The sequence below is a fragment of the Patagioenas fasciata genome, chromosome 6, assembly GCF_037038585.1.
Source record: "Patagioenas fasciata isolate bPatFas1 chromosome 6, bPatFas1.hap1, whole genome shotgun sequence".
In the NCBI taxonomy this organism is placed as follows: Eukaryota; Metazoa; Chordata; class Aves; order Columbiformes; family Columbidae; genus Patagioenas; species Patagioenas fasciata.
Genome location: NC_092525.1, coordinates 38,744,190 through 38,770,584, shown reverse-complemented (window position 1 = coordinate 38,770,584; position 26,395 = coordinate 38,744,190). Strand labels below are relative to the sequence as shown.

Below are 26,395 nucleotides of genomic sequence, written 5' to 3'. Positions count from 1 at the left end.
GGGAGATGAATATTTTCAAGTGTAGCCACAAGGAATGAGGTAATTTTTCAAACAAGCTTCTGCCGTGCTGTCTTTCCCTGTTCTTTTTATAAAAACTAAGTGAACGGCCAAGAGGACTGCAGCTTCTTTGTGCCAGCAGAGGAGTTTTGGGCATCAAACAAAGGCTGAGGCCACAGTCTTGTCCAAGTGCGATGCGATCCCAGACCCAGAAGAGGATGGAGGTGACATTGCTTCAGAGGAGCACATGGAGTTCCCTGAGGAGGTCCATGCAGCTCAGGTCAGATCCCTGGCACAAAAGCTGGAGCAAAACAAAGCAGGGTTCGAAAGCCAATGCTCTCACTTTGGTGTGGCACAAAGACCAGGTTGTTGTACCTTTGTTTGAAGTACTGGAGAAAGAGGACAAGGAAAAGCTGGATTTAATCACCAGTGGTTGTTTTGTTAATCCAGATGGGATTAGACAAAATAATTCAACGGGAATTTCATTCTCACCCTGTACTCATGTTTATTATTTTTTCCGTATATCCACTTTAAAAGGTTTTGATACTTAACTATTTATGAACACACTCCTAGAAAAGTGGGAGTGTAGCCTAAACTTCTCATTTTTTCCTGCTGCTACCAACACTCATTTGCTTTTGCAAGGTGTTCCAGCAAACAACATTTTAACCACTCTGATGCCTGAATCAGTCAGAGAAGGTCTGGACTGCCTGGTTATCTAAAACAGCCCCAGCAGCTGTGTTTCACTATTGCTTAAATAAACAATTTTAATACCTCCAATCTGAATTTTAAATGTATGTAACCATACGTTACTTCTCCAATATTCTACAATATTGTGTAAATATCAGAGTTTAAAACAACTTTGCAACACAACCTTCGCAGCATATGACTACTTAATGTTTTGCCCAAACCTGCAGTTCTTGGGAGTAATTATTGCTGTTTCTCTTTGGTGTTGAAAAGCAAAACTGATATTAAAGTATATTTTTAAAAAGCCAGTGGGAAGTTAAAAGGAGAAGTCATGCCCATGACTCATGGTCCTGGAAACAGCTGTGCTGCTTTTGGTGACAAAGGGCTGGTTTTATGCCTTATGTAACTTCGGGAAAATCAATATGCAGCAAATGTACTGAGGCAGAAAGGAATCTGACCCAAAGTTTTAAAAATAATACAAGCTGTCTCCTCTTTTGTCATTAAACAGGGTTTCTGTGTTGCTCCAAATATCTTACTTTTTGTCATGTCCAGAGAAAAGGGTGAGCATCACCTGGGAACAGCAGAGATCAAGGCAGGTTCAAAGTTAATCACTGCCAAAATTAGAGTGTTAACAACATAAGGAGTATGGTGGTCAATTTAAAAAATGATCAAACTCCCAGTGGCACCCGGCCAAGCCACAGGCATCTTCATGGGAGATAAAAATGCCCGTATGGTACAAATGCATTTGTATAGCAGTTACCTTCCTCTGGATTTCAGTCACCAGAGATCTCTGTAAGAACTCTCAAACCCCTCATTTCCACACCTCCAAAGCACTAAGGAAACCAGAGCAGGAATGCCAGTTGTCTCTCTTGGGCACAAATTAAATTCAATAGCAAAAAATGTTGGACCATGAGAGAGTAATCTCTTTCTTCAGCACGTATTTGAAAATGTTATTTTTGTGTCTGGCTGTGGTTTGTTTCTCAAGACCCCTGACAATGTTTTATCTTGCGTTTACCGTTACTGTATCGCTTCAGTGGATACGAATTCCAGAAGTTCAGCACACGCCGTGTAAAGAATTCACTTTCTTCAATCAAACTTTCAAATCTGCCTCTTATTTGTTTCAACATACGCTCCCTGTTACTGGAGGATTTAGTGAATAACGATTCATCACGCACCCACTGCCTTCATTGCTTTGTACTTATTTTGCCCTACTGATAATAAAAGAACTACAAGTAGCCACTTCATGGTATGGCACTGCCTGTGCCTTCTCCTGGTCTTCCTAAACACCAAGCCAGTCCTATCTAGGGATACAGCACCCAGAGTACTGGTGTCCTGACACCGTAGCCATTGCATGTCGGCTGCAGTAGCAGAAGTAGGTGTAAGAATTGCCAGCCAGCTTCCCATCCCCATGCAAACTCAATCTGTTGAATGATCCAGGTTGAAAAACAATAAAAAAAGAGTTGTTTCTTAGCTTCGGTAATTTCATTCTCCTGTGTTACAACATGTCCCAGCAAATAATTGCATCAGTGTGATGTGGAGTGATAAAAAAGCAATGGTGAGCCCACAGGGCTTGCTCTTCCTAAACCTTTGTTTCTTCAGCTAGATTTGCAGAACTACAGCAACAGTAGTAACACGTAATGAAGGGAAACATGTTTGCCACATTCCTATTTTGTTAGAAACAGATCTTCACAAAAAAATCCTCTCCTTTCTTCATTATGAATGGAATTACACATGATCGTAGAATACATCCCCTTGACTCCTTTCTTTAACCCTAATTTGCAGAAGCCTGTAACTCCATGTCTAACAGAGGTTTGTGCTGCAGTGCTTGCCTACCAAACCTCCTAAAGTTACTGTAGGTTTTGGATTCACTCCTGAAAAATAAAACATCATTGCAAGTTATCCAACGGGCTGTGCAATAATCTACATGATCTCCTCTGTTGTGCAGGAGAGTCTGTACAGCAGCAAGAAGGGAGAGGTGTGAGAGGTGATTTTCAGGCAGGGGAGCTAGAGCTGTGTCAGGGAATGTGAATAGAAACTGAAAATCCTGGTTGTGGATAATAAGGAGCTCAGTAATTCCTAAGGTGAGGAGGAGGCAGGACTGGCAAAGTCAAATGAATCAAGAGAGTTTGTGGGTGAAGATGGAACGAGTCTGAAGGTGGAAAAGGGTAAACCAAAATCAGGTAAGCAATACAGCTGAAAGGAAACATGTTCCAAACTGTCAAATCGTATCTCCTACATTCTGGTTTTTGGTGTTTGTTTGGTTTTTATTCTGAAATTCAGAAGATCTGGAAAGTTTGAGAGTGTAATCCCTCCACCACACTTTTCACTATGATCACACCACTACCCATTCTTTCACCAAAAGTAGAGTTTCCCAGGCCTGACATTTCATTTTCCAAAGAGGGGACTAGGAAGCATAGGGAGATACTACAGAAATATCTATAGCTAGCCTGTTATTTTGGCCATCAGCCTTCTCTGATGACTTAATAAATCTTGAGTTTTGAATCTCAGCCAAATGATAATGCATGTTTCCAGATATTTCACACTGGTTTATTAATATTTATACGGTGGTTCTCTTCTAAATGGTTATATAGAAGAGAGAAAGAAGCATACCTGCATGAGTCATATATTATTCTTTGCATCACAACAGAACAATAGCTTTAGTGTGAAAGTGTTGACATAGGACTAGGGTGATCAAAATTGAACTCAAAATATTCCTACCTTCTTCCTTTGTAACTCAAACCAATGGCTTCACCTTTTAAAGCCTCAGTTTAAGAAACTGCGAAATGAGGTGTATAAATCTCTCTGAGTTGTTGCAAGACTACAGCCATTAATCTCAGCGATGGGATCAGATATTCCAGTGGGGAAAGCTCTGACTATAGTAGAATCCCAAATAATGACAGGGCACAATCCTGATTCACTCATAAAAAGGGAACGACTACAAAACCAAATGGGATCCAGCTTTCACTCACAGATTTGAAACGTGTTTTCCTTCTCGACACTGTGGCTGTGACTCTATAAACAGTTATGCCACTTCCCCTTTCCTATCAAACACGTCAAATCTCATTCATTTATAAGTGAAGGGAAAAGATAAGGCATCCCATAAAAGTATCACAAGCAAAGCCACTGGTGATTGTTCGCTCTTGTGAAGAGTCTGTAATTTATCGCCTTGGTTTTTGCCAAGTGACATAAAAGCAGACAATGGAAATTACTGACAAAAGGACATTCAAAAGACAGACAATAAATGAGCAAGAGAAAGCAAGAGAAATGAACAAGAGGCAAAAATTAAGAGATGAAGACAGATTATCAGTTAACTTCTTTTGGGGAAAAGCAAGATAATATTCTCCATTTCTTTTCAGAACCTCAGGTTTCAGCAATACAAAGTGAAAATGTTTCTTTGGACTGATATAAAATGCTCACCTGCTTTCTTCGCTCTAGTTACCACTAGAACTCACAAAACTTGAAATGCACTATAGATTTCAGAGCAGCTGCCTGGTTTTTTTTGGTCTGTGTGTATTATCTTAACAGTGCGTGTAGAAAACCACTCATACCTTTCCCTCTTTCTCCTAAATACAGATCATTCCTAGTGTTAGACACTTGCATGATAATTAAAAATATAAAACTGTAAGTAAACTGTACTGTGATTACTCGAGTAATTTGGTTCGAGTCAACACACAGATTGGATGAGTGAAGTAAATGTTACTAAAGTCCATTATTTCACACAGTTACTCAAGGGGTCATTTCTTGTTCCCCCAGAGTTCAAAGGTAAATATGTTTTTAATTATAATAGGAGCAGGAACTTGATGTTCATGGGTAGGGATGGCCAAAGAGCTTTGAAGCTGGAACAAAACACACATGGCTATGACACATTGGTAATTATCTTGGCACCATAACCATTTGTATATCAGCATGTAACAAACTCCTCATCTTAGTCATGATAATAAAATAACTGAGTCCTTAATGTGAGGGGCAAAATAGTGTATTCCATCTTAATAAAAACTAACTTCATTGTTTAAATTCCTTTCCTGAGTATCCTGGTATGTTAATATGCAACACATAAGCATGGCACTATGTAATGCACATATTTGTATATATATATTTATAGAAATAAGCTGGTGGTATTCTCTCTAGGTTCAAGAGTGGGGAAATTTACTTTTCTGTCAGTGTTGTTGGTTCTTGTACTTTTGTGATCTCAGGCAAATCAGACAGTCCTCTTCGTGCAGTCCACTCACCTGCGAAAAGAAGCAACAACAAAGAGCAAAGCATAAATATAAAATAGTTATCTCCTCCTATGCATTTCTACGCTGCTGAATTCATTTACATATAGTTCTGAGGTCTTCAAACAGAAAGTGTTAAAGAAATGCAAAGCATCATGACTCATGTGAAATAAATCATTTCAACACAAACCCTGCTGATGGTTCCAAGAGACATTTCCCCCAACCCTACCGAAATTCTCCATAATCTGTGGCAGGCCAGTTGTAGCACTCACCAGTGTTTTTGGAAACCAGTCATACCAATAAAAGATAATTGGTTCCAGATGTTAAACAAGCGAAAACTAAAAAACCACACCAAACCATGTTGAATGAACTCATAATACTGATGAAATCAAAATCAATGAGGATCTATGGGTAAGAGTTATTTTTTCAGACACTGTCAAGCTGCAGTGTAATACAAAGTGAGGACCCAGTTACAATAAATTGCTGTGTTCTTTGGAATAAATTATGAGTTTTTAAGATTAATTAATTGCTCTACATCAAGAAACAATGTAGCTCGTCTTTGGCTTGTCCCTGTGTACATCTGAAAAACAGTCTTAAAGGAGGTTTTCTCATTAACCTTCTGCCTTCCTGCTGGCATGGGTACACAATGGGAAAAGCTTTACTTTCACAGCACATAAAGGTTTTCCTACATTTTTCTTCTTTTTTTTTTTTGACATGAAGTTAGTCATGACATTATTGTGGCTAAAACATCAAAGTAGAGTTAAAGCAGTTTTAGAAATAATGCTACTCTTCTGCTTGTGCAGAGATTACAAATACATAGTCCAACTCTTAAACCAATTTCTTTCCCTTTAGCTTTAGATGTTAGCATTAATTAAAAAAACAAATGAAACCAAACTAAAATAAAACAAAACTGAAGGACACTGGGTTCTTCTGCAAAAGCTGAGAAGAAGAACTTTACTTGAAAAGCAACCACTATAACAGGAGCTTTGGACCTACTGGTATGATTCTCATAATGGAAAAGTTCTAAATTCTTTTTCTTTACATTCTGACTTTTCCTTAGGACCACGAGTGAAAGTTATGGTGTAGGTTCAGCAGGCGAGAAAAAAATAAAGAAGGAAAAGCAAATTGGAGCTACCAGACTGCAGCAGAGCCAACAAACATATTTTGTGAATGCATCACCAAGGACAAACAGTCCAAAGCTCAGAGCTCCATGCACAGCCAGGAGCTGGCAGAAAGCGTAAGGGTCACAAAGGCAAACGATTTAAGAGCAAACTGGTTTACAGCCTTTTATTGTAACACTCTGAACAGGGTGTTTCAGCCAAAGAAACAATGTTCTTATAGAAGCAATAAAGACATACAGGTGTATGGGAATAAGTCAGCGTTTTTATAGTAGAATATATTTGTAAATATCACTGCCCAGCAACCATAAATTAATACAACTGGAAAGCATGGGAGAGTTCATTTAATTTTAACTGGGTTAAAGAAGCAATAATGAAATTTCAAGTTCTACAGGAAAGCCATAAACTAGAGACTTTTTTGAAGGCCAATTCCTGACCCAGTCTTTTGGAAGCATTTGAGCAACCACAGTCCAAAGGACCAGCCTTGAAGCAAAGTCTCCGTAAAATGTCCCACCACATTTGCTGGGGAACCAGATCTGAATATCAGTTTTTGATTTGTTTGCTTGGGGAATGAAGACAGAACAGGTACTGCTTTGTGAACGGTTTACATACATGCATCCATACTTTCAAATTGGTGTTATATCTGAGTTAAATACTGGCACAACTGTCCCAGGCCAAGGAAAAATATCGCGTAAACACAGATAAAGGTAGTACTTCCATGCACAGAATGGGTCTGCTGATAGTTGCACTGTAAGAATTGTCTTCAAAGAGCTATAATTTTTCAAAAACTGTGGCTATTTTCTCTATGCAAGGTACATTTGCAGCTGGGAGCTCTCATGATGGTTCATCCTAAAAGCTGCATTGTTGAGATGGCAGGACAGGTAGAAGAGGGTTTTTTCAAGACATTAACTAGCAGCTCTGTCAGAAGCCACCGCATGTTTCCTATGGACTTAATCCATTGGTATTAATTAAACACACTTCTGTTTGCTTAATGGAACTGAGACAAGACAGGATTTATAACGTTGGTGTGGAAGACAGTCTCTGGTTTTCTGTCCAACACAAAGCGATTTGAAACCAGGGAAGGTCACCGTGGTGGAAGAATGGTGTCTCCTGAAACCAAGGAGGAAAGTTGTTTACATCACTTAGGAAAAATGAACAGAGACTTGATAGAGAGCCTGCCTTTAAAATGCAAGGCCACAGCTATTGAAATTAGGCCTTTTAATACTCTTATGTACTGCGTCTAAATTGCCTACAATCTCTGCTCCTAAGTATAGAGTTCATCCAAGACAATCGTTGCTTTGCCTAAGAACAGGGCGAGCAAAGGAGAGGAACTGCCCTCCTCGGAACAGCTGCTACCAGCCAGCCAGACGGCAAACGACGCGCCAGAATTTACAGGAAACAATCCAACACAGATCATTAATTCCAACGCAGCCTCTACACCCCAAACACCAATAAAATGTCACCGCTGAGGACTCTGAGAGCCAAGGCACCAACAAAACGTTCTACACCAGGATTTCTGCAACTATAACAAACTACCAAAAATCCTTCCCAAACACAGCAAGGAAAAGTTGTGGAATGAATAGACTGGTATATGTGATAATTATGGAGAATCTAAATCGTATTTGGTCTCACAAAATGTCGTCTTTGTTCATAAAAACTATTTTCCTTTTAAAAGAAAACCACGGAGCAGATCCTTGGCTGTTCGTGTACCTCGCTCAGGTGCTGCACTTTGCTGAGCTGTACTAATCTGTGTCCAAAGAGAAATGCTATGTGATGTTAGGTTTAAAGCTATATCGTAGAGTGGCTTATGGGCAAACACGTCTTATTCTTCTAGGGCTAACTTTTGTTTTTTCTACAATTCCTCAATTTTTAATGCAGCAATCCAAGGCACATATTTTGCTCTCACCAAATAGTATATTTTCCCTTGTCAGGTGGTCTTCATGACTAAGCTTTGGTGGAAGTAGAGTTTAATATTCTAACATTAGGCCCTTGTAATATCCAGAGATAACAAAAGCAGCCTTTCCTTTGGACACTGGATCTTTAGATTAGGTATTTTTTAAGGCACTTATAATAAGACAGGGACCAGCAGAACAGCCACAGCACAGTCAGGGACACCTACAAACCCACATGATTTAGGAGTAACACGCCATTTTGAAGAAAAGCAAGAGGGTTTTCCATTCATCAATGAGGAAGACTCTGTCTTCCCTGGTGGGAAACAACAGATGTGCAGAACATCCAGAGCCTCTAAAAGCATAACTTTTACAATTTTTTTTTTTTTTAAATTTTTGAATACAGTGTTGTTAGAGAAGTGGTTTTGTTAAAGGAGTGTTCTCTACATCTTAGGAACACTGTTACATGGAAGGATAGTTGTCAAACCATGAGATCAAAGACCCTAACGAACATCACCTCTGCTCTGATGGTTGCATGTGTGCTAACTAGTGATTCTGGCTCAGCTCCCAGTAACTCAGTCGTTCGCTATCAACTCGATCACACTCTCATCTTTCAATTAAGTATTCTTCTTTAAAAATCCACTAAGATTTGGCAGAGGTCTCACTGAGAAGGATTGCAAAGTATCTAGCATATTGGAATAAAGTTATTTGCATGCTGTAGAAGTCTTCTCCATCATCATAAGAAATACAGTCACATCTCAGCTGGAACAATGGTGTTTGAATCATAGAATGTCCTGAATTGGAAGAGACCCACAAGGATCATTGAGTCCAACTCCTGTCCCTGCATATGACAACTCCACAGTCCACACCATGTGTCTGAGGGTGCAAACTAATTTCATATTGATTACAAAGCGAGAAGCAGAGAAAAAACAAACAAACAAACAAACAATTGTTTTCAGTGGGAGATGAATTTGGGTGCTCAGAATGCAACTTGCCCAAAGCAGGTGCTGCCTGAGCTCCCAGCTAGCCACAGTTCACAAAATACCAAACGTGTTCCCCTGCCACAGCGACCTAAGTGAAAAGAGCTGGGAAAACCCATCCGCTCACCCTGTGCTGTTGGGAGGATGCTCTGCATGCTCTTTGACGTCACTTGCAGTGGCTGATTATTAAAATTAATGGTGATTCACAAAGGCATCTCCTTTCCAAAGAATACTGGAACAGCAGCTTGCATAATCCTGAGATCTACTTAATGAAGGAACATCTCCAGCACTATTTTATTTGATCATAGTTTCTATCGCTTGTCTTCACTTCCCCCTCCCTCCCAGCTTTACCACAAGTGCCTCTGATTAGCATAGCCTTAATAAGAAGCTTCATTCAAAAAGAAAGCAGAGAGGGAAGGCAGGTACTGAGGTGTGGCTGGTGACTTAATAAACCAAAAGGAATATAAATATGTCAGAGAGAGGCAAGAAGTTGAGAGGGTTCTGTTTGGCAAGAAGAGAAGCTGAAGAGAGGGCCCAGTGCTATCATACATATAATTTCCACAGATGAGGGGATATGTACAGGCGAGGAATACACCTATGGCTTAACGCCTCTGCTTGCTTCTGCTGAGACCATTATTTTCAGTATTTTGAAGTCCTTTCTGCTTGAAACCTCAGAACCGTCCAACTCCAGTGTTTTGAAATACGCTTCTCCACCAAGATTCTAGAAGAGTGTCAGAGAAATGGATAAATGTTATCGTGCACATCACACGCATTTGACAGCTGAGACACTGAGGATGCATCTGTTAATAACATAATCTATAGGTTTCCTGGTTTCTGACCAAAGTGGCCTCCAAATCAGGAGACAGAACAAGGGGAAGGAGTGTGGGGAAGTATATTGCTGCCTTAGAGTCATAGAATCATTACAATTGGAAGAGACCCTCAGGATCACTGAGTTCAACCATAACTAAACTCCAGCACTAACCCATGTCACTAAGAACCTCGTTTAAATGCCTTTGAAATCCCTCCAGGGATGGTGACTCCACCACTGCCCTGGGCAGCTGTTCCAATGCCCCACAGCCCTTTCAGGTGACTTTGCCGTTGTTCTGAACAGGGAAGGACCCTCAGGTTCCCCCAGCTCCGTGTTTTATTTTGCAGTAGCACTCAGGGCCCAGCCGTGAATTAGAAACCTTTTGCGCTTTCTAGCATGCAAACACATAACAAAAGCTCCAAACACCCCTCCTTTATCAGCTGCGATATTTTAAAACCACCTTGCCCAGCAAGATAGGATTTATTGTGAAAAGTGTGGGGGGGGGTGGTTTTAATCCAGATGGGAAAATACCTTTTCTGGAACAATCCAGGGGTGATGGAGCACAGGCTGCCAGGGAGCATTTGCAGCATTAAATATGATATTTTTTTGGTTAAGCAGTTAACGACACCTCAAACCGCAGACCAGAGCGCTGAGGGGAAGTCATCGCTGAGGAGAAAAAACAACGCCACGTTGGAAAAAAATTAAAACCATGGAACCAGGGAGGGCTTGTGGCCTAGAGCTACGAGTAAACGACCGCGGTGACACTCACTTGTAGAATCGCGGCGGATCAACCCCGGATTTCCCCGGCTCGGTCCCCTCCGCCCCGCCCGGGTTTCCCGCCCCCTCAGGCGGGCACCCCCGTTCGCAGCGCCCCCTGCCGGCCCGCCGCCTTCCCCCGGCCCGCTCTGTGGAGCGGAGGGAGCGGCGCGGCCGGGACTCGTTTCTCGGCGGAGAGATGCGGCCCGCCCCCGCGGAGGCGGAGGGGTACGGGCCGCAGTGCCGCGCAGGCGGGGTGGGGATTCTCCTCAGGCTGCCGGATTCTCTTCAGGCTGCCGCGGCGGATCTCGGAGTTGTGTCTGTGGTGTCGTGTCCGCGCTTCCCTGCTCCCGCCGCGCCCTCCTGCCGCTGCACCGCCTCGCCTGGCTCTCCCTGCGCCCTCCGCTCCGTCTTCTCGGCCGGTTGGGACTGCATCTCCGCGTCGGCTTCCCCCTCAGCCTGGAGGCTCCCAATATGAACAGCATCGTCTGCGCTGGGAGGCACCAGGTACGGCGGGGCCCAGCGGGATGTGGTGGGGGAGGGGGGGCGGACAGCGGCCGGGGTTGCCGGGCCCTGCGCCTCCCTGGCCCCGCCGCTCTTTGTTCCCCGTTCGGCGCTGGGGCTGTGGCCGTGGCGCCCCAGCCTGTCCCCCCCTCTCCTGTTCCCTCGGCTGGAGGAGCAGGATCCCGTGTGGCTCCGCGGCTCTTGGTTGCTCGTTTCTCCCAGATCTCCACGTTGCCGGGCTCGCCGAGGCGAAGTCGTGGCCATGGCCGGTTCCCTCTCGGTCGCCCGGGGGTGTGGGGGCGCTACCGGGAGTGTCCTCAGGCCCCGGCAATGAGGTGTTTCCCCCCCGGGTGAGTGTTATTCCAGGGGGACCTTTCCTAAAGCCTTTGTAGTTAAATGTGGGGGAAAGAGAAACGCAAAAATCCCGGACTTTGTAGCCGTTTGGGGCTTAAAAAAGTGTTCTGACAGCTTCTTGCTGTCGCGACCTTCCCTGTCTGTAGCACCTCTAGAAAATAGGAGATAGATAGTACAGTGAAACCAGGGGCTGTTGGTGCTTCTGGAGAAAGGTGATGGGTGTGGGTGACCGGGACGGGAGGTTTTTGGGGGGTTTTCCCCAATTTCCATCAGCCTCTCAGAATATTTCAGAGGTGCTTCAAGGTAGAAAATACCTTTTCCTTTGACGTCTTCGCTGTTACTCCCAAGACTCCAAGCTGAATTGGTTACAGTTTTGTACAGTGGAAGAACATTGATGAAGTAAGAAGCAAGGCGTCCGGTTTATTTACAAAGAAGGACAGCAAGACTGAGCAGTGATAGACAAGTGGAAATTCAGCATCATGCCACTCTCCATATTTGTTTTGGCTTTTGAAGGGTGTTTTTTTAAATTTTGTTTCTAGTGATGGGTGTGTAGGCATCACTCTTACTCTCTTCCATCAGGGATCTACAGAATAAGGAACCAAGCAGGATGTGGCGCTTTGATGAGATTGGTTTAATTTTAGCAAGCGGATTTTGTAGCCTGACTCCTGGAGCACAGGACGCAACAGCACGGGGATACTTTCCAGTTAGGAAAACTGTAAATAGGTCTCATTTTGTTTTCCTCAGCTTGAGTTCTCAAAGAGCAGGAGATGGCAGGAAAGGGCAAAAACTGCCCAGGGTGGGGGGGTGGGAGACAGCAACAACACACAAGCAAAAAACCCACCGTTTTTGCTGGTTGTGGGACAAATGTTTGAAGATTTGTCTTGGTAGAAAAAATAAACCTGTGTGAAGGGGGGGAAAAAGGAAAGAACTTTCAAAGGTTAAAGATTTTAAGAGAGCATGTGTGAGGCAAAAGAAGCTGTAGATAAAGGCCGTGACAACAACAAAAAAGGTATGATGTGGTGGAAAAGGAGAGGAAACATAGAATTGGTATGGAAAGGGGATGTAAGGGCCAGGATGGCCTTGGAAGTGAGTAAATGGTGTGTTACAGATGAGTTGTAGTTGCAAGAGTAGTAACATTCAAGTGTAAAACCTGCTTCTCATGATTTTTTTAAGTCTACATACATAAATGTGTGTTTGAAAGAGCTCTCCAGGCTTGCTCTCTATAGAGGACACGCCAAGTAGTACATCTTCCTGGGCTGTGTGAAAAGGTTTTGGGAAGTGTCTATAGTGGTTCTTCCTTCCCCCATTGTGAGGAAGCACAGCTGAGGTTGGTTTGCAGTGAAACAGAAAAAAGTTGTGTACAAGGCATATTTCTCAATAGACTAAATCTTTAGGGGAAGACAACTGAAAAGTAAATATGTGAAACAAAATAGATTTAAATTCTGTGACTCTTATTTTTAAATCACTGGTGTAAAGAAGTTGAAGGTGTTTAATGGTGTAAAGCCTGTTAATACATGTCTTGGTCCATGATATTTTGCCAAAATGCAAACTCAGACGTGAAAATACCGTGTGTTTTCACCATAAATAAATGCTGCTGCATGAAAGGAGAATGTTGAGGGTGTCTGGTTTTATCTTCTGATAGAAGTAATGGACTCTGAGTAGTCATAGATGTGACCTACATTTCTGCTGAACTAGACTGTGAACAGCCAGAAAGCACAAGCTGGTACTAAAGATGAGAGTTCTCAGGTGAGAGGAAAAATAAATACTACCTGTGTTGTTAGGTCATGGGCAAGGTGACTTCTTACCCGTCTTTTTAGTACCTGACCTGAGACCGCAGCTCATGGTTCTGCAGCAGAGAGTCCCAGATCATGGGGTTTACATCTTGGAGAAATTCAACAGTAATCACCATGCAGCAGGATTTTTCAGTGTCGGAATCTTTTCTGCAGCGAACAACTGTTTTTAAAAAAAAAAAAAAAAGGGATGAACAGATCCTAAATTCCAAACACAATACACAATATAAAGTGTATTAATTATGCCATTTATTTGATGTTGTAACTGTGCTAATCATATTTCAATAGTATTTGCAAGATGCATGTAAGAGAATAGGGTAGTCAAGGATGAGAAGACTTAGTTTCTTTATTATTTGGGTGAGTCTTCTGAAATGCATCTTTAAGTGTATATACAGTGAAACAGATGAGTTTAAAAGGGGGAAATCTCTCTTGTGGAGTCAGTTATGTGCAGTGAATTCTTTTTGGAGTGTATTATGAGCCATGAATCTTTGGTGGTCCAGTGGTACACATAAGTAGCAATTCAAAAAGCCTGTGCATAACAGTAGGTGTTTAGGAAACACAACTATTAGAACACAATTCTGTTTAAATCAAGCAACTGGCCAGACGTTTGAGTACCGGCATTCCTCTGCATGGGAACACACCACGTGAACATTCCGTGGCTTCCGTCATCAGCACCACCACACTTGCCGTGATCGACTCTGGAGCGAGGGGGTGCCTCCAGGCTTTAATATTAAAACTGTGAACACCATGCTTGGTTTTTTAAAAAAATCCTGGAAAATTGTACGAAAAGCTGCTGGCAATTCTTGATGTGGTGAGCTAGATGGGTGTATAAGCGGAGGGAGGGGGGGAGGTAATGAAAAGTTATTTAGATGCTTAAGAAAGGAATTTGTTTGCAGTACCTGTTTACATGTAATATTTAAAGCAGAAAATGCAGCGTTCTTGGCTTCTCATAGAATTTCGGCTGATTGTTTGGCTTTTGTTCTAGCAGTAGTATACCTAACCAAAAAATGCAGAATGTAATGAATATGCTTGTGCTATTTAATGCCACTTTGAGTAATATTATCCATGGTTCACACACAACGGTATTGAAACTTTGGGGCAGTAAAAAAGACATTCAAATTCCTAGGTATTCAGATTAGACAATGCTAGTAGATGCATAAAAGCAGAATGTGTGGTTTAGACCCCAAGCACAAAGGAGGACTTGGAAAGAGAAAACCCGTGTGAGCGAGGTGGATAATCTAATGTGTGGTTTTCTGCTCAGAATTGAGCGGGTTGGTGCAAGACTTTTCACCTGGAACTTTTAAAATCTGAAATGATGGAAGTCAGAAGTCTCTGAGTGATAATTGCCTTGTACATTCATTTTGGTGAAGCATAACTTCTGGTAGCTTCTTATAACTTCAGAGTTAATTCATTGCAACACTTGTGTTGAAATAATATCTCTGCATCTTTGAAAAACTGGATGTTTCAGATGAGGTGAATCTGTTTTTCAGAAGTGAAATGTTTTGTTTGCTTTAGAAACTGAAAGGGTTATACTAGTTGTACCAACAAGAGAAGTGTTGACTTCCAAATACTCAGTTAAATAATATTTGGTAAATAGAGCTTGGGATGCATTTCATAACTTGCCTGTAGGATTATAAAAAGAACATATATTTGATTTATGGAGTCAGCATAGGTGACTTTTGAATTTCTGACGAGGAGAAGCGAGCTGCACCTATTTTTAGGAATCCTGGTTGCCCACGTGGCATTTTATCTGTAGATACAAATATAGTTTTGGAACTGAAGTGATTGATGTTTTCCTGAGCTGGCATTAGGGTCATGGAAAGTTCCAGAATGGGTGTGCGTTTGCCTGTTCCCTCCCCGCTGCTGTTCCTCCCCTTCTCCCCTCCCCAAAAAAGCCCGACATAAAGGGTCCCCTCACACACAGAATCCCAGCAAAGCTGCCCCAGGGCTTGACCAGAACTTAACAGATTCTGTTCCCAGGGTAGCAAAGAGACTTTATTTTTTATCTAAGAAGGTTATCGTCAAAATAGCCGTTTCTTGACTTCATCATTTTTGTGGAGGTACCGCAGACTGGAGAGATGCCCAGTCATTTCAGACGTGTCTGTAATCCATCTTCAGTCCCTTTCAGGCATTCAGTAGAAGAAGGATATAAGTAGATGAGTACAGGAAAAGCAAAAGGTAGGAGGCATGTGGACTGGTTTCTTTTTTTAGATTTAGTCATTTTTGTTGTGTTACGTGAGAGTTCTCCACTTGTGGAAGCCAGCAGTAATGATGGAGGTACCGGAAGTGCCGAAGGCTGGAGTTGGTGAGGAGTTGCCTAAAAATGGAATTCCGCTGTTCCGCCTTTTTCTCTAGGCACTAATTCAACCGCTTCCTTGTCTCTGGGGTTATAAAAATTGATGTGGTTGACCTCTCATTAGGCACGAGAATGTATTGGTGTCAGTATGGAATTTTTCAGGCTGTTTTATTTCTGTGAAGAAACACTTGTTTGATTGGGTCAGGAACTTTTAAGAGACTATGAAAGTTTTATCCGAAATACGTGGTAGCACTGTCTAGTGTTCTTACTTGAAATCTTCTCCTTTATTGCAGGTTATGATGCATGATTATCACAGAAGAAATTCATGTCTATAGCTCTTAAGGACTTTATTACATCATCTTCAAGCCTGATAGTTTTGGAATCCCTGTTGCAGCTGCAAAGGCACATCTGCTTTTGCATTTCAACAAACATCTTCCCTACAAGAAGATACTGAAACCCAAGTGTTCTGGTTTAACACAGTGATACCATTGGATTGTTTTAAGATCTCCCAGTTCAAAATTGACAGGAATATATTTGCTATGTAAGTTGATACTGTTAGCTGCGTATACAAGTTAACAATTTTGATGAAATTCTGTGACTTTAAAACCTTGCTGTCCTTTTTTTTTATTATTTATTTTTTTTTTTTTTTTTAAACGCAGCAAGTCTATACAAATGGATAATAATGTCTGTAATAAGATTATTGTTGCCAGTTTAGGGTCAAATGCTTTCAGTAGTAAGTAAAATTAAAATAAACAGATTAACACTAGAATTATTTTGTGAGAGGCTTGCTGTTTCTATTACTGATTTTTGTTATCTGCTTGTTCTGTTCTGGGACTTCTCTTGTTCAGTCTGATCTTCAGAATTTTCTTAAACTTCAGATGGAAATATAAGTTGTTGCTAGTAACAGTAGCATCCCACGTATTCTTTGGTCTCAAATTGATGAGGAAAGTAGACTTTTGCATATGTTAGCAGCTCAAACTCACAAATTTGATATACATAGTTTTTTAATTATTATTTCAAATTCATTAGGTGACCTCAGGGTTGTATTTTATTATTCTTAATTAGCTTCCTATTTAGAAAGTGAACTTTTCTTAAAAGTGCTTAGCTAAAAAAAGAATCAATTAAATGACCTATAAAAATAGTTTCCAAATCCAAATGTTAGTTTTCTCAATTTGTTTTTCCAGTCTTGGTCCAGTGTACCTGGGATGGTCTGTTTGTATATGGGCAAGATCTTCAGGGGAAGCTGTTTTAGCTTCGTGGCGACTTAAAATAAATTATCATTTTTCAGAATGTATTTGATTCAGTTGGTTTGTTGGTGCTAATGTCCTTTCATGACTTGTAGCTACTCTAAAATATTGAATGAATTAATTAATTTAGCCAGTCCAAAGGGTTTTTGTCCACCTGTACTTACCAGCAGTAGTACTCTTCTAGGCTTTTTTTGGGGGATGGATCTTTCTGTTTTTAATTCCCTATAAATGTTTGTTTGCAAATGCTGTGTTGATAGTCCTCCTATACTGCAGCAAAATGTTGTCTCTCTCAACTTCACGCATTCTATTTTCAGCCAGACCGACACCAAAATGATTCCTAATGGATATTTGATGTTTGAAGATGAAAACTTCATTGAGTCATCTGTTGCCAAACTAAATGCCTTACGTAAAAGTGGTCAGTTCTGCGATGTCCGTCTCCAGGTAACTGTTTTCTATTGAGTATGATGGTTGAACGTGCTGGGGCTTTTTGTTATGCTGTGTAATGCCATGTGTCTCAATGGTTGTGGGGCATGAGATTGTTAGAATCTGATTTTTCTGAAAAATGCGTACATTTAAAAAGAAAAAAGTCAGATATATTGTGGGCGAAGTGACGCTAACATTTTTTTCAGCTGACGTAAATTGGAGACTATCGATTTGAACCATTGATTTGAACTGTGACATTCAGTTGGGTAGGCCTTTATACTAGTATACCGCAAATGTGCTTCAAAAGAAGTCTTACCAGTGTGTGGGTTTCTTACTTGTGTTTTAAATCAAGGTGTGCGGACACGAGATGTTGGCGCACCGAGCCGTGCTGGCGTGCTGCAGTCCCTACCTGTTCGAAATCTTCAACAGCGATAGCGATTCTCATGGAATTTCCCACGTTAAATTCGATGATCTCAATCCAGAAGCTGTGGAAGTTCTGCTGAATTACGCTTACACTGCTCAGTAAGTAGTCTGCATAGAAACTAGAGGGAGTAGATTTTAATTTTAAAAAAAACAAATATTGATGACAAATTTCTGCCTTTACTAGGTTAAAAGCTGATAAAGAACTGGTGAAGGATGTGTACTCTGCAGCAAAGAAGTTGAAGATGGAGAGAGTTAAGCAGGTACAGTTCTGGGCTCTGCTTTCTCAGGCTGACAGCATTATGCTTTTTTTGTGTTAGTGAGACAAAAAAAATGAAGATTCTGTTGAAAAAGTGCTCAGCGGATAAGCTGCTTTTGATGTTCATTAGCACTGGATTGATTGGAGTGACAGCAGTATGTGTTGCTTCCAGTTGTGTTACCTTTGTGCTGGAGGGTTCTCCGAAGTTTAAGTTTTGTATTTGTGCACCCGTATCAGCAAAATGGCTTCTGAATCATCAAGTTTGTGGGAGCGGTGGTGTGTTCGGTTGCATTGGGGAACGTAATTAAACCTGTAAATCTGTGGCAGTATGAAAAGAGAATAATCCGCACACTCGTGAACATACGTTTAGTAGAGCTTGACTTGAGAACTATTTTGTCTTGCTGCAAATGGGGATACCTTTGCCAGGGGAATTAGGATTCTTCACTTGGCTGCGAATCCGCAGTTTTGAACAGGTGTTAAATCGGAAAGCATGGGGTTAGTGAATTTGTGCATAGCTTTCAAATGTGTGTGGCTTTTAATACACTCATATTCCAACGGAAGGCAACATTTCGTTTACAGCTCTGTCAGAGGGCTGACAACAGCCACTGTTCTGCAGTTAGAAAGCAGCTGCTGCTGTATGTTGGGGTGGATAATTGAAGCATAAAAATCTTGTCGACTTGTAAATTAAGACGCAGCCTTTCTTCTTTAAAGGTTTGCGGTGATTATTTGCTCTCCAAGATGGACGTTCAGAGCTGCATCTCTTACCGAAACTTTGCAAGTTGTATGGGAGACTCGCGTTTGTTGAACAAGATCGATGGCTACATTCAGGAACATCTTTTACAGATTTCAGAACAGGAAGAATTTCTCAAACTCCCACGGTTAAAGGTTAGCTCAAGTTTGTGACCTTTCTTCCGGTAGGTGGTAACAAAGGAGCAACTGTTAAGGCTTCCTTTTGGATCTGTGTAATATTTATACTACTGTGAACCTTGACTGTAGAGAACACATCCTATCATCCTTTCTAAGCGTAAAAAATTAGTTGTACCTAAAATGCGCTTCCTCATTTCAGTGGCGCAGGCTGAAAGCTCCTCCTAGGTGGTGTTTCTTAGCTCTGCGGTATAGTAACGCTCACTGTGTAAAGTGTAGTACGCTACAAATACGAGGGGAGTAAATGATCTTTTCCTCTTCCAATTCAAGCTCGAAGTCATGCTGGAGGACAATGTTGGCCTACCCAGCAACGGCAAACTGTACACAAAGGTAATCAACTGGGTACAGCGCAGCATCTGGGAGAACGGAGACAGCCTGGAAGATCTCATGGAAGAGGTTAGTCTTTAAGAAAATGGGATTAAACATCTTCTTAAAAAAATAAAGAAGTCGATGTGAAGGATGATCCCTTTTTCTTTTCTTTTTTATTTTTTTCACTTTTTTAACTATGACCCTAAAGAATTTAAATTTTACTGTAGGTACCCCTAAGCTGAGAAACAGGGGGGGTGTTCAGGTGAGCTGAATGAACTGTTCAGTCTGGTCTTGCGCTTTCCTTCTTCGCTCACTACGTGCTGTATAGTAACCTCAAAGTGGCGTGTACCTTGCTTTAGAATTGGGGAGGTGGTAACTGAAACTTGCCGTAGACTTCTTGATGTTTTCCTCTGCAGGTTTTGCTTGTAAATGCAAAGTAGGTAAAAGCTTCTAATGGTTGTTCCTCCCCGTTGGTTTATCTCCCCATAGGTTTATTAACAAAACTAGGATACCAAGGCTGAAGAACCAAGAAGAGCCCTCAAGTGTATTGACACGTACAGAAGCAGCAGTCCTGCCCCAGTTCTCCTAAGAAAATCCGCTGTGGGCAGAGAACGATGATGATGATTTAATGGTGTTTACTTACTCCTTTACAGGATACATTTTCTTTTAAGTTGTGTGTTTTTAAATGGCTTTACTGATGAATACTAATACTTAGATGTAGCCTGGGCAGTTTTTAATGGCAAAATGAGCGGGGAATCTAAATTTTCAATTGGCTCGAGAAAATGGATTTTACAAAAACTTGTGAAACCTCAAAATTTTTCCACTTTGTTATTACAAGCACGATACGTCTTCGGCAACACTTGTCTAGGCAAAAGTCCATGTTGATACTGTCGTGTATGCTCATTTCCTCCTGGGATAACTCATTTAAAGAGCTTTGATCGTGTTGAAATCCAGATGCATTTCACTGAAACAGTTGCATCTGATGTTTAGTTGTGGATGGCAGTTTCCTCCAGAACTTAAATTTGTGTTGTCCGCCCTCGTCCCCGTACCTTTCTCTTAGAGCCCACTGTTGGCTTCTCTTTAACTTTTTTTTGATCGAGATAAATATGTGTATTTTTCAAAGCAGAAAACTTGTTTGCGGGGCTAACGAAAATGCTTGCATGAGATTGTGAATTTGTGTAAATTCTGCAAATTAATGTGCCTCTCGCTTGTCTAATGTTTCTGTGCTGGAAAAAAAAAACAGCCGAAGTCCTTGGAAACCGAAGATTTCTCTCAAGCTGAGAAATAAGGAGCCTTCACCCAGTGTTCGAAGATTTGCCACCATGACATCTGCTTCCTTTTAGTTTTGTTGTTCCGCTAGATTGAGATGAGCTGACGAGAAGTATGCTGGCGACTGCCTTTTGTAATGTGCCTGTAGCTCGGGAGCAACGGAGCCGGTAGCCACCTGGGTGTTCTGTTGTTGTTTTTGCAGGTTCAAACGCTGTACTACTCAGCTGATCACAAGCTGCTTGATGGAAATCTGCTAGATGGACAGGCTGAGGTGTATGGCAGTGATGATGACCACATTCAGTTTGTGCAGGTACAACTTGCAGACAGTCTGAGGTAACCCCAGATAGACTGGAGCAGTTTACAGCACACCTGAACTCTCGGGTACTGGAGCAGAGAAAGCAGCTGTAGCTTTAATGGAGAAACACGTGGCGAGAAGGGATCCTTCTGGAGGTGACCATTTAGTCACCACCTCTGTTTTGTTTTTCCTTAGACTGAGCCTTTGCAAAATGGAACGCTTTAGGTTTGACTTCAAAAGAACTCCTAGGCTGTTAGCAGAAGGAAGAGGTAGAAAAGCTGTAGCAAGTCAGCTGGGGCTTTGCAGAGATACTCGAGAGACTAAGGAATCACGGGCTGCCTGGCTTGCAGTGGAGAGTGGTTTATGCGTCTGTTAAATTTTGGCACGGAAAAGGATTCCAGACATAAGTTCTAATCCTTCAGCTGCCAGCGTCTGTTTCTTTTGTTCAGCTGCACTGCTAATGTGCAAGAGAGATTTAAAAAAGCTGGAGTAGATTACTCTTGATCTAGACATAAGTGATGCTTTGACTGTGTGCAGATTGTGTGCTTTTTGAGATTATTTTTTAACATTTTCTTGCAGTTCTAGCCAGTTATATTTCTACTTGAAAATGCACGATGTAGCACAATGGAGGCTGTTGAAAAAGCAAAGAATAAAAAAGGGCTAATAGATGTGAATTATCGGTTGGTTTATAGAAATTAAGGGTGTTTAAATACACCAAGTTAGAAGCAAAGCTATTTAATATTTTAACTCCTAACAGTGGAATGTGCTGATACAGATGTATGTTTCTTGAAATGTTTATGTGAAACACTCTTCATCCCAAAACATGGATTTTAGAGGGGAAAAGAGAGAAAAATGAAAAGCCAGCTAATTTTCCAGTTTCTTAATTATTTTTAGTAAGCCTTCGCAGACTTCACCACCTTTGGATACCACTCCAGACCTGCACATTTTTAGAAACAAGGCCAATAGTTCTGCGTAATTTCTGTGACTGTTGAGGCAATTTAAGGAAAGAGAACCTAAGCTCTTAATTGGACGAAGGTTCAGAAATAACAACAGTGCTATCCAGAAAGGAATTGGGTGTCGTGGGGAGCTACGTACAGTAATCAGTTGTCCGTGTGAGGTCACCGATGAGTTAGATGATGTATTTCTGGAGATCAGACTCTGGGGAAATGTGTGAGCATCGCAAACTTGGTACCGTGGTCCAAAACTTCTCTGCTAAACAGGATAGACAGAATGTTACCTTCTTGTGTTTGGTTCTTGAGATACAGAAAAAGCCTGAACGACTCAACTAACCGTGCAGTATAGTCTGAAATGTGAAATTTGTTTTTTTTTTCTTCATTGAGCAAAATAATGTAGGGTACAGGATAAATTTAATGGAAGAAGAAAAGCAAGCAGAAGTGTCCTGTTAGTGGGAAGTATCAGGGGAGTAACATCCAAGAAACAGCTAATCGGAGCACAGAGAGGAACTGAGACGAAATTAATTTGTCTTCAGGGAATGAAGAGAATAGTTAATTCACTTCCAAATCGTGTTATGTAATTAACTCCAGTGCCAGAAGCAGAGCTTGTGAGTGAGGCTTCTCTTTTGTGGATCGGTTCTCTCCAAAGGGATGAGGGTTTTTCGGAAATCCTGCTAGTAACGCGAGATCTCTTTGAGGGATGCGAAATCGTTTCTGGTCAGACAGCAGCAGCGTAAAGGTGCAGTCACAGGGTGAAGTGAGTTAACAAGAGGAGGTGCAGGGTGGGTTTTGGCCGCTGTTGCTGAGTAGGCAGGATGTTCTCTGTCGAAAATGTAGCTGTGCTATAAATGACACTCTGCAGAGGTGGTAGAGAAGCGTTGAGTAGTTAGGTATGAGCTCAGAGAAGCGCATGTAGAAGGAGCGTAGTCTCTGGCTAGGTTTCTGTAGCTGCCTTTTGATTTTGCAGAAGAAGCCACCACGTGAGAATGATCACAAGCAGATCAGTAGCAGCTCCTCTGGAAGTCCTTCTCCAAATGCTACTGTTCAGAGTCCTAAGCATGAGTGGAAAATCATTGCTTCAGAGAGAACTTCGAGTGAGTAACCAGAGTGGGGTTTGTCTAAACGATGTGTCTGGTATCATGCACCTCCCACCTCTCCTGAGGGGTTTCCTTCAACATTTGTAAGAAATGCAGAAGTGCTTGTTCTTAATGATTATACAAATTGATTAATTTGATTGGCTCAGTAATTTGTGGGATGTTTCTGATGTATCTGGGGCCAAAGCAGGATCGCTTACATCTTGATTCTGTATCAACAGGGCCATGCCAGACCCCACACTGTGTATAATCAAAGGGAATAGGCAGTCTGTAATTAATTAACAGAGCTATTTGCTGTGTGTGTGTGTGAGGAGACTATCCCCTAGTGTGTCTTTATATTGCTGTCTTAGGTCTTTTGAGCACTATATTAATCACAGAATCAAAGAGTGGTTGGGGTTGGAAGGACCTCTGGAGATCATCTAGTCCAACCATCATCTAAATCATCTAAAACTCACATTTCTCAGTAACTAGGCTAACACTCGGAACCAATAACCAGAACAAAAATAACGAAGTTTTCACGCTTACAAGGGGAGCAGCAGAATCAGAAGACCCTAGATGGCATTCACCTGAAATTTTATTTTCTTGGTGCTCTCTCCTGACAACAGGTAACACCTACCTGTGTCTGGCCGTTCTGGATGGAGTGCTGTGCGTGATATTCCTGCACGGCCGCAACAGCCCTCAGAGCTCTCCCACCAGCACGCCGCGGCTGCTCAAGAGCCTGAGCTTTGAGCCGCAGCCCAACGACACCGTCGAGAAGCCCATGTCTCCCATGCAGTACGCTCGGTCCGGACTGGGCACCGCTGAACTTGACGGCAAGCTCATCGCCGCAGGTAAAAGAAATGATGATAATTCTTTAACTTGCGTGGTTGGGGTGAGCGCGAAGGTGGTTTCAATTCTCTTCAATGTCAAAGCAGTCAGTGTTTGGAGATGTGACCTCCTCTAACCTTTGGCTTTCAGGTGGCTATAACAGAGAGGAGTGTTTGCGCACGGTGGAATGCTACGATCCGCAGAAGGACACCTGGACGTTCCTCGCGCCGATGAGAACGCCGAGAGCTCGGTTCCAGATGGCGGTTTTAATGGTGGGTGGTGGGGGCGGATCGGGTGGAATGTGAGGTTACGTCAATGCAGGTGGGACAAACATGGCAAACTTGACAAAATGGTAACAGGATTTGCTTAACTGTAGTTAAGTGCTAATGGTTTGATTTGTTGTGTACACAGATGTGAAGCAGGTATTTTATTTTTTCCATTTAGGGGCAGCTGTATGTTGTGGGGGGGTCGAACGGTCACTCAGATGACTTGAGCTGTGGAGAAATGTATGAGCCAGAAATAGATGATTGGACTCCTGTTCCGGAGCTGAGAACCAACCGCTGCAATGCAGGTAACATGTCTACAGTTGATCACTGTTGTTTTAAAAATATATGTATTAATTTATTAGCTTACTTATTTTTCTTTTCTGTATGAACAGGAGTGTGTGCCCTGAATGGAAAACTGTACATTGTTGGTGGTTCAGATCCTTATGGCCAAAAGGGACTTAAGAACTGTGACGTGTTTGATCCCATAACAAAATCTTGGACAAGCTGTGCTCCCCTTAATATCCGTAAGTGTGCTGTGTAGTTTGAGGGGGGGGGAAGTGCGATGGCAAAACTGCAGGTTTAAAACCAAACCAAATTTTAAAAAAATTTAGATTTTGGTGTTTTGGTAGGGCTGTAACTGCTGGTGTTTGATTGTAGGGAGACACCAGTCAGCGGTGTGTGAGCTGGGGGGGTATTTATACATCATTGGAGGAGCCGAATCGTGGAACTGCCTGAACAGTGTGGAGCGTTACAATCCCGAGAACAACACCTGGACCCTGATAGCGCCCATGAATGTGGCTCGGCGGGGAGCTGGAGTGGCCGTTCGTGACGGTAGGTGGCCGCAGGCTTAAGCACTCGCTTGTACTTGAACTGTTTGTGTTAAGCTACGCTGCAAGTGGAGTACAAAGCTGTGTTCCCGCTTGGGGAGGAGACAGTGGAGTAAGAACATGACTGGGCCTCCAATTTAATTAAAACTGTAACCAGCAAAGCAAAAATGTCTTACTTTGGGGCACTGTGTATCTTCTAGAACTGCATCTGTTTGAATTTGGACTTTGTGCTCACTGATAGAAGTTTTAGTCACGTCTAGCAATTGCGAAACCTAAAGCAGGTCAATTCTAAGTTTAGACCTTGACTAAAGCAAAGATTTCTGGCAGAAAACCCAAAGTTCCTTTGTTTTGCCATTGCTTGTCTCCCCAGAACGGAGGCTGCATTTGGTGACAGAGGTGAAATATTCACTTTTGTTTGACAGGAAAACTCTTTGTCGGAGGAGGCTTCGATGGCTCCCATGCGGTGAGCTGCGTGGAGATGTACGACCCCGCCAAGAACGAGTGGAAGATGATGGCAAGTATGACTACTCCGAGGAGCAACGCCGGCATCACCACGGTGGCCAACACTATTTACGCAGTTGGGGGATTCGATGGCAACGAATTCTTGAACACAGTTGAAGTTTACAATCCCGAGTCAAACGAATGGAGCCCCTACACAAAAATTTCCAAGTTTTAAGTGAATTAAATCCCCCTTTTCAAACTAACAGGCTTAGTGATGTAATTGTGGTTGAGTAGAGGTACACATGTGAATAGGGGCGGGGAGGGTGTAGATGTTGCCAACAGCAACACAAAGCTTTTGCATATTGCATTATAACATGCTGTACATATTTGTTTTGGGAAGAATATTGAGATGAAGGGTTTTCTGTGTATTTCAGAACTTTGTTTTCAGTTTTGGTTTTTTGTTTTTTAAGATTTTGAAGATAATGCAAGAGAAACTAGACAGGACATATCATTTCAGGAGCTTCCCCTGCTGTTTGTTTTGTCACTTTGCACATTAAATGACTTTTCCTGTAGGATGTTGTTCTTGGGGCAGGAAGCGTTAAGTTTAGGGGGATGGTTATTTTTTTGATTGGGCCTTGTTTTCCTTCAGTAACTGGAACAATCTGTAACAAGAAGCCTTATTTAATAGATATAATGGCTATTTTTTTTATTAAAAAATGCTGAAATGCCTGCCAGTACCTTATCTTTTATGATTGCCTTTTTATAACAGTTTTTATATACTCAGCAGAGTATTTTATCTGTTGATGTGAAAATGGCAGATAGATACATGGTGGTTGAAGCAAAGAACCAACCTTGGAGCTCATAGGGACTAAGTGGGAGAACTGACTGAGCAGTGGCCAGGAGCATCTGCTCCACTGTTACAACTCCATGTGTAACACCTTTGTTAGCGCTGAATGGAGTTTGAACAGAAAAAAAAAAAAAGAAATGGGAATAATATTTTGGCTCCAGGTATTTTGAGAAGGCAGCAGAGGGTGTTTTCTGTACAGCAGTTTTGTTAATCTGGGTGAGCAAACGTTTGTAAACCAATAACTTAAACGTGGGGGTTTTCTCATGGTTTTTAAACTCTTGCCAGTTGGCAATGACAATGTATTCATCTGATTAGTAACTGTCTTCAGTTTATTTTTCTAATACTACAGCTGAAGGTGTCATAGAACACAACTAACTTGATTTTGTATGTGTTCCTAGTACTATGTTTTAGTTCACTTTCTCTATTCCTATGGACAAAATGTTGGGTAGGACAACTCGGTGTCTAATGTGTAGTGCTGCACATCTAACTCCTGGTGCCAAAACTCGCACTGACTGCTTGCTGCTGCTGCAAACACATTAAAGGTACCTTTGGGGAAATCCTTGCACCAACGGATGGCTCTGACGTGTCTTTTCTTTACCAAGACAGAAGTTCGCGACGTAAAAA

The 26,395-nt window shown here is 41.9% G+C and overlaps 1 protein-coding gene and 1 long non-coding RNA gene across 5 annotated transcripts in view; one reads left to right on the top strand and one right to left on the bottom strand.

Moving 5' to 3' along the window:
- The window catches only part of LOC136104044 (uncharacterized), a 79,633-nt gene extending 69,090 nt beyond the window's left edge, over positions 1-10,543 (bottom strand). Inside the window, exons 1-3 of the long non-coding RNA XR_010651702.2 lie at positions 10,460-10,543; positions 10,222-10,356; positions 4,832-4,910 (exon numbers count right to left, since the gene is read on the bottom strand). This is a non-coding gene — a long non-coding RNA (uncharacterized lncRNA). The remainder of the gene's footprint in view (positions 1-4,831; positions 4,911-10,221; positions 10,357-10,459) is intronic.
- Positions 10,544-10,815: 272 nt separating this feature from the next.
- IVNS1ABP (influenza virus NS1A binding protein) lies at positions 10,816-26,340 on the top strand. 4 transcript variants are annotated; one of them, XM_065841804.2, is made up of 15 exons: positions 10,816-10,953; positions 15,684-15,931; positions 16,956-17,078; positions 17,413-17,582; positions 17,668-17,743; positions 18,451-18,624; positions 18,934-19,059; positions 20,444-20,551; positions 22,457-22,583; positions 23,189-23,413; positions 23,541-23,662; positions 23,835-23,961; positions 24,049-24,180; positions 24,314-24,487; positions 24,906-26,340. In XM_065841804.2, exons 3-15 carry the CDS (start codon positions 16,968-16,970, stop codon positions 25,157-25,159), a joined length of 1,926 nt encoding a protein of 641 aa, XP_065697876.1. In that variant the 5' UTR covers positions 10,816-10,953; positions 15,684-15,931; positions 16,956-16,967; the 3' UTR covers positions 25,160-26,340. The 4 variants fall into 4 exon arrangements, with proteins under 4 accessions (XP_065697876.1, XP_065697873.1, XP_065697874.1 ...); XM_065841801.2 differs by having other exon boundaries at positions 16,952-17,078; XM_065841802.2 differs by lacking the exon at positions 10,816-10,953 and adding an exon at positions 13,803-13,905 and having other exon boundaries at positions 16,952-17,078.
- The last annotated feature ends 55 nt before the right edge of the window (positions 26,341-26,395 follow it).

Coding starts and splice junctions, on each gene's coding strand:
- IVNS1ABP (XM_065841804.2), top strand. CDS start 16,968: ATGATTCCTAATGGATATTTGATGTTTGAAGATGAAAACTTCATTGAG. Junction 17,079..17,412: donor TCTGCGATGTCCGTCTCCAG/GTAACTGTTTTC, acceptor TTTTAAATCAAG/GTGTGCGGACACGAGATGTT. Junction 23,414..23,540: donor CGGCAAGCTCATCGCCGCAG/GTAAAAGAAATG, acceptor TTTGGCTTTCAG/GTGGCTATAACAGAGAGGAG.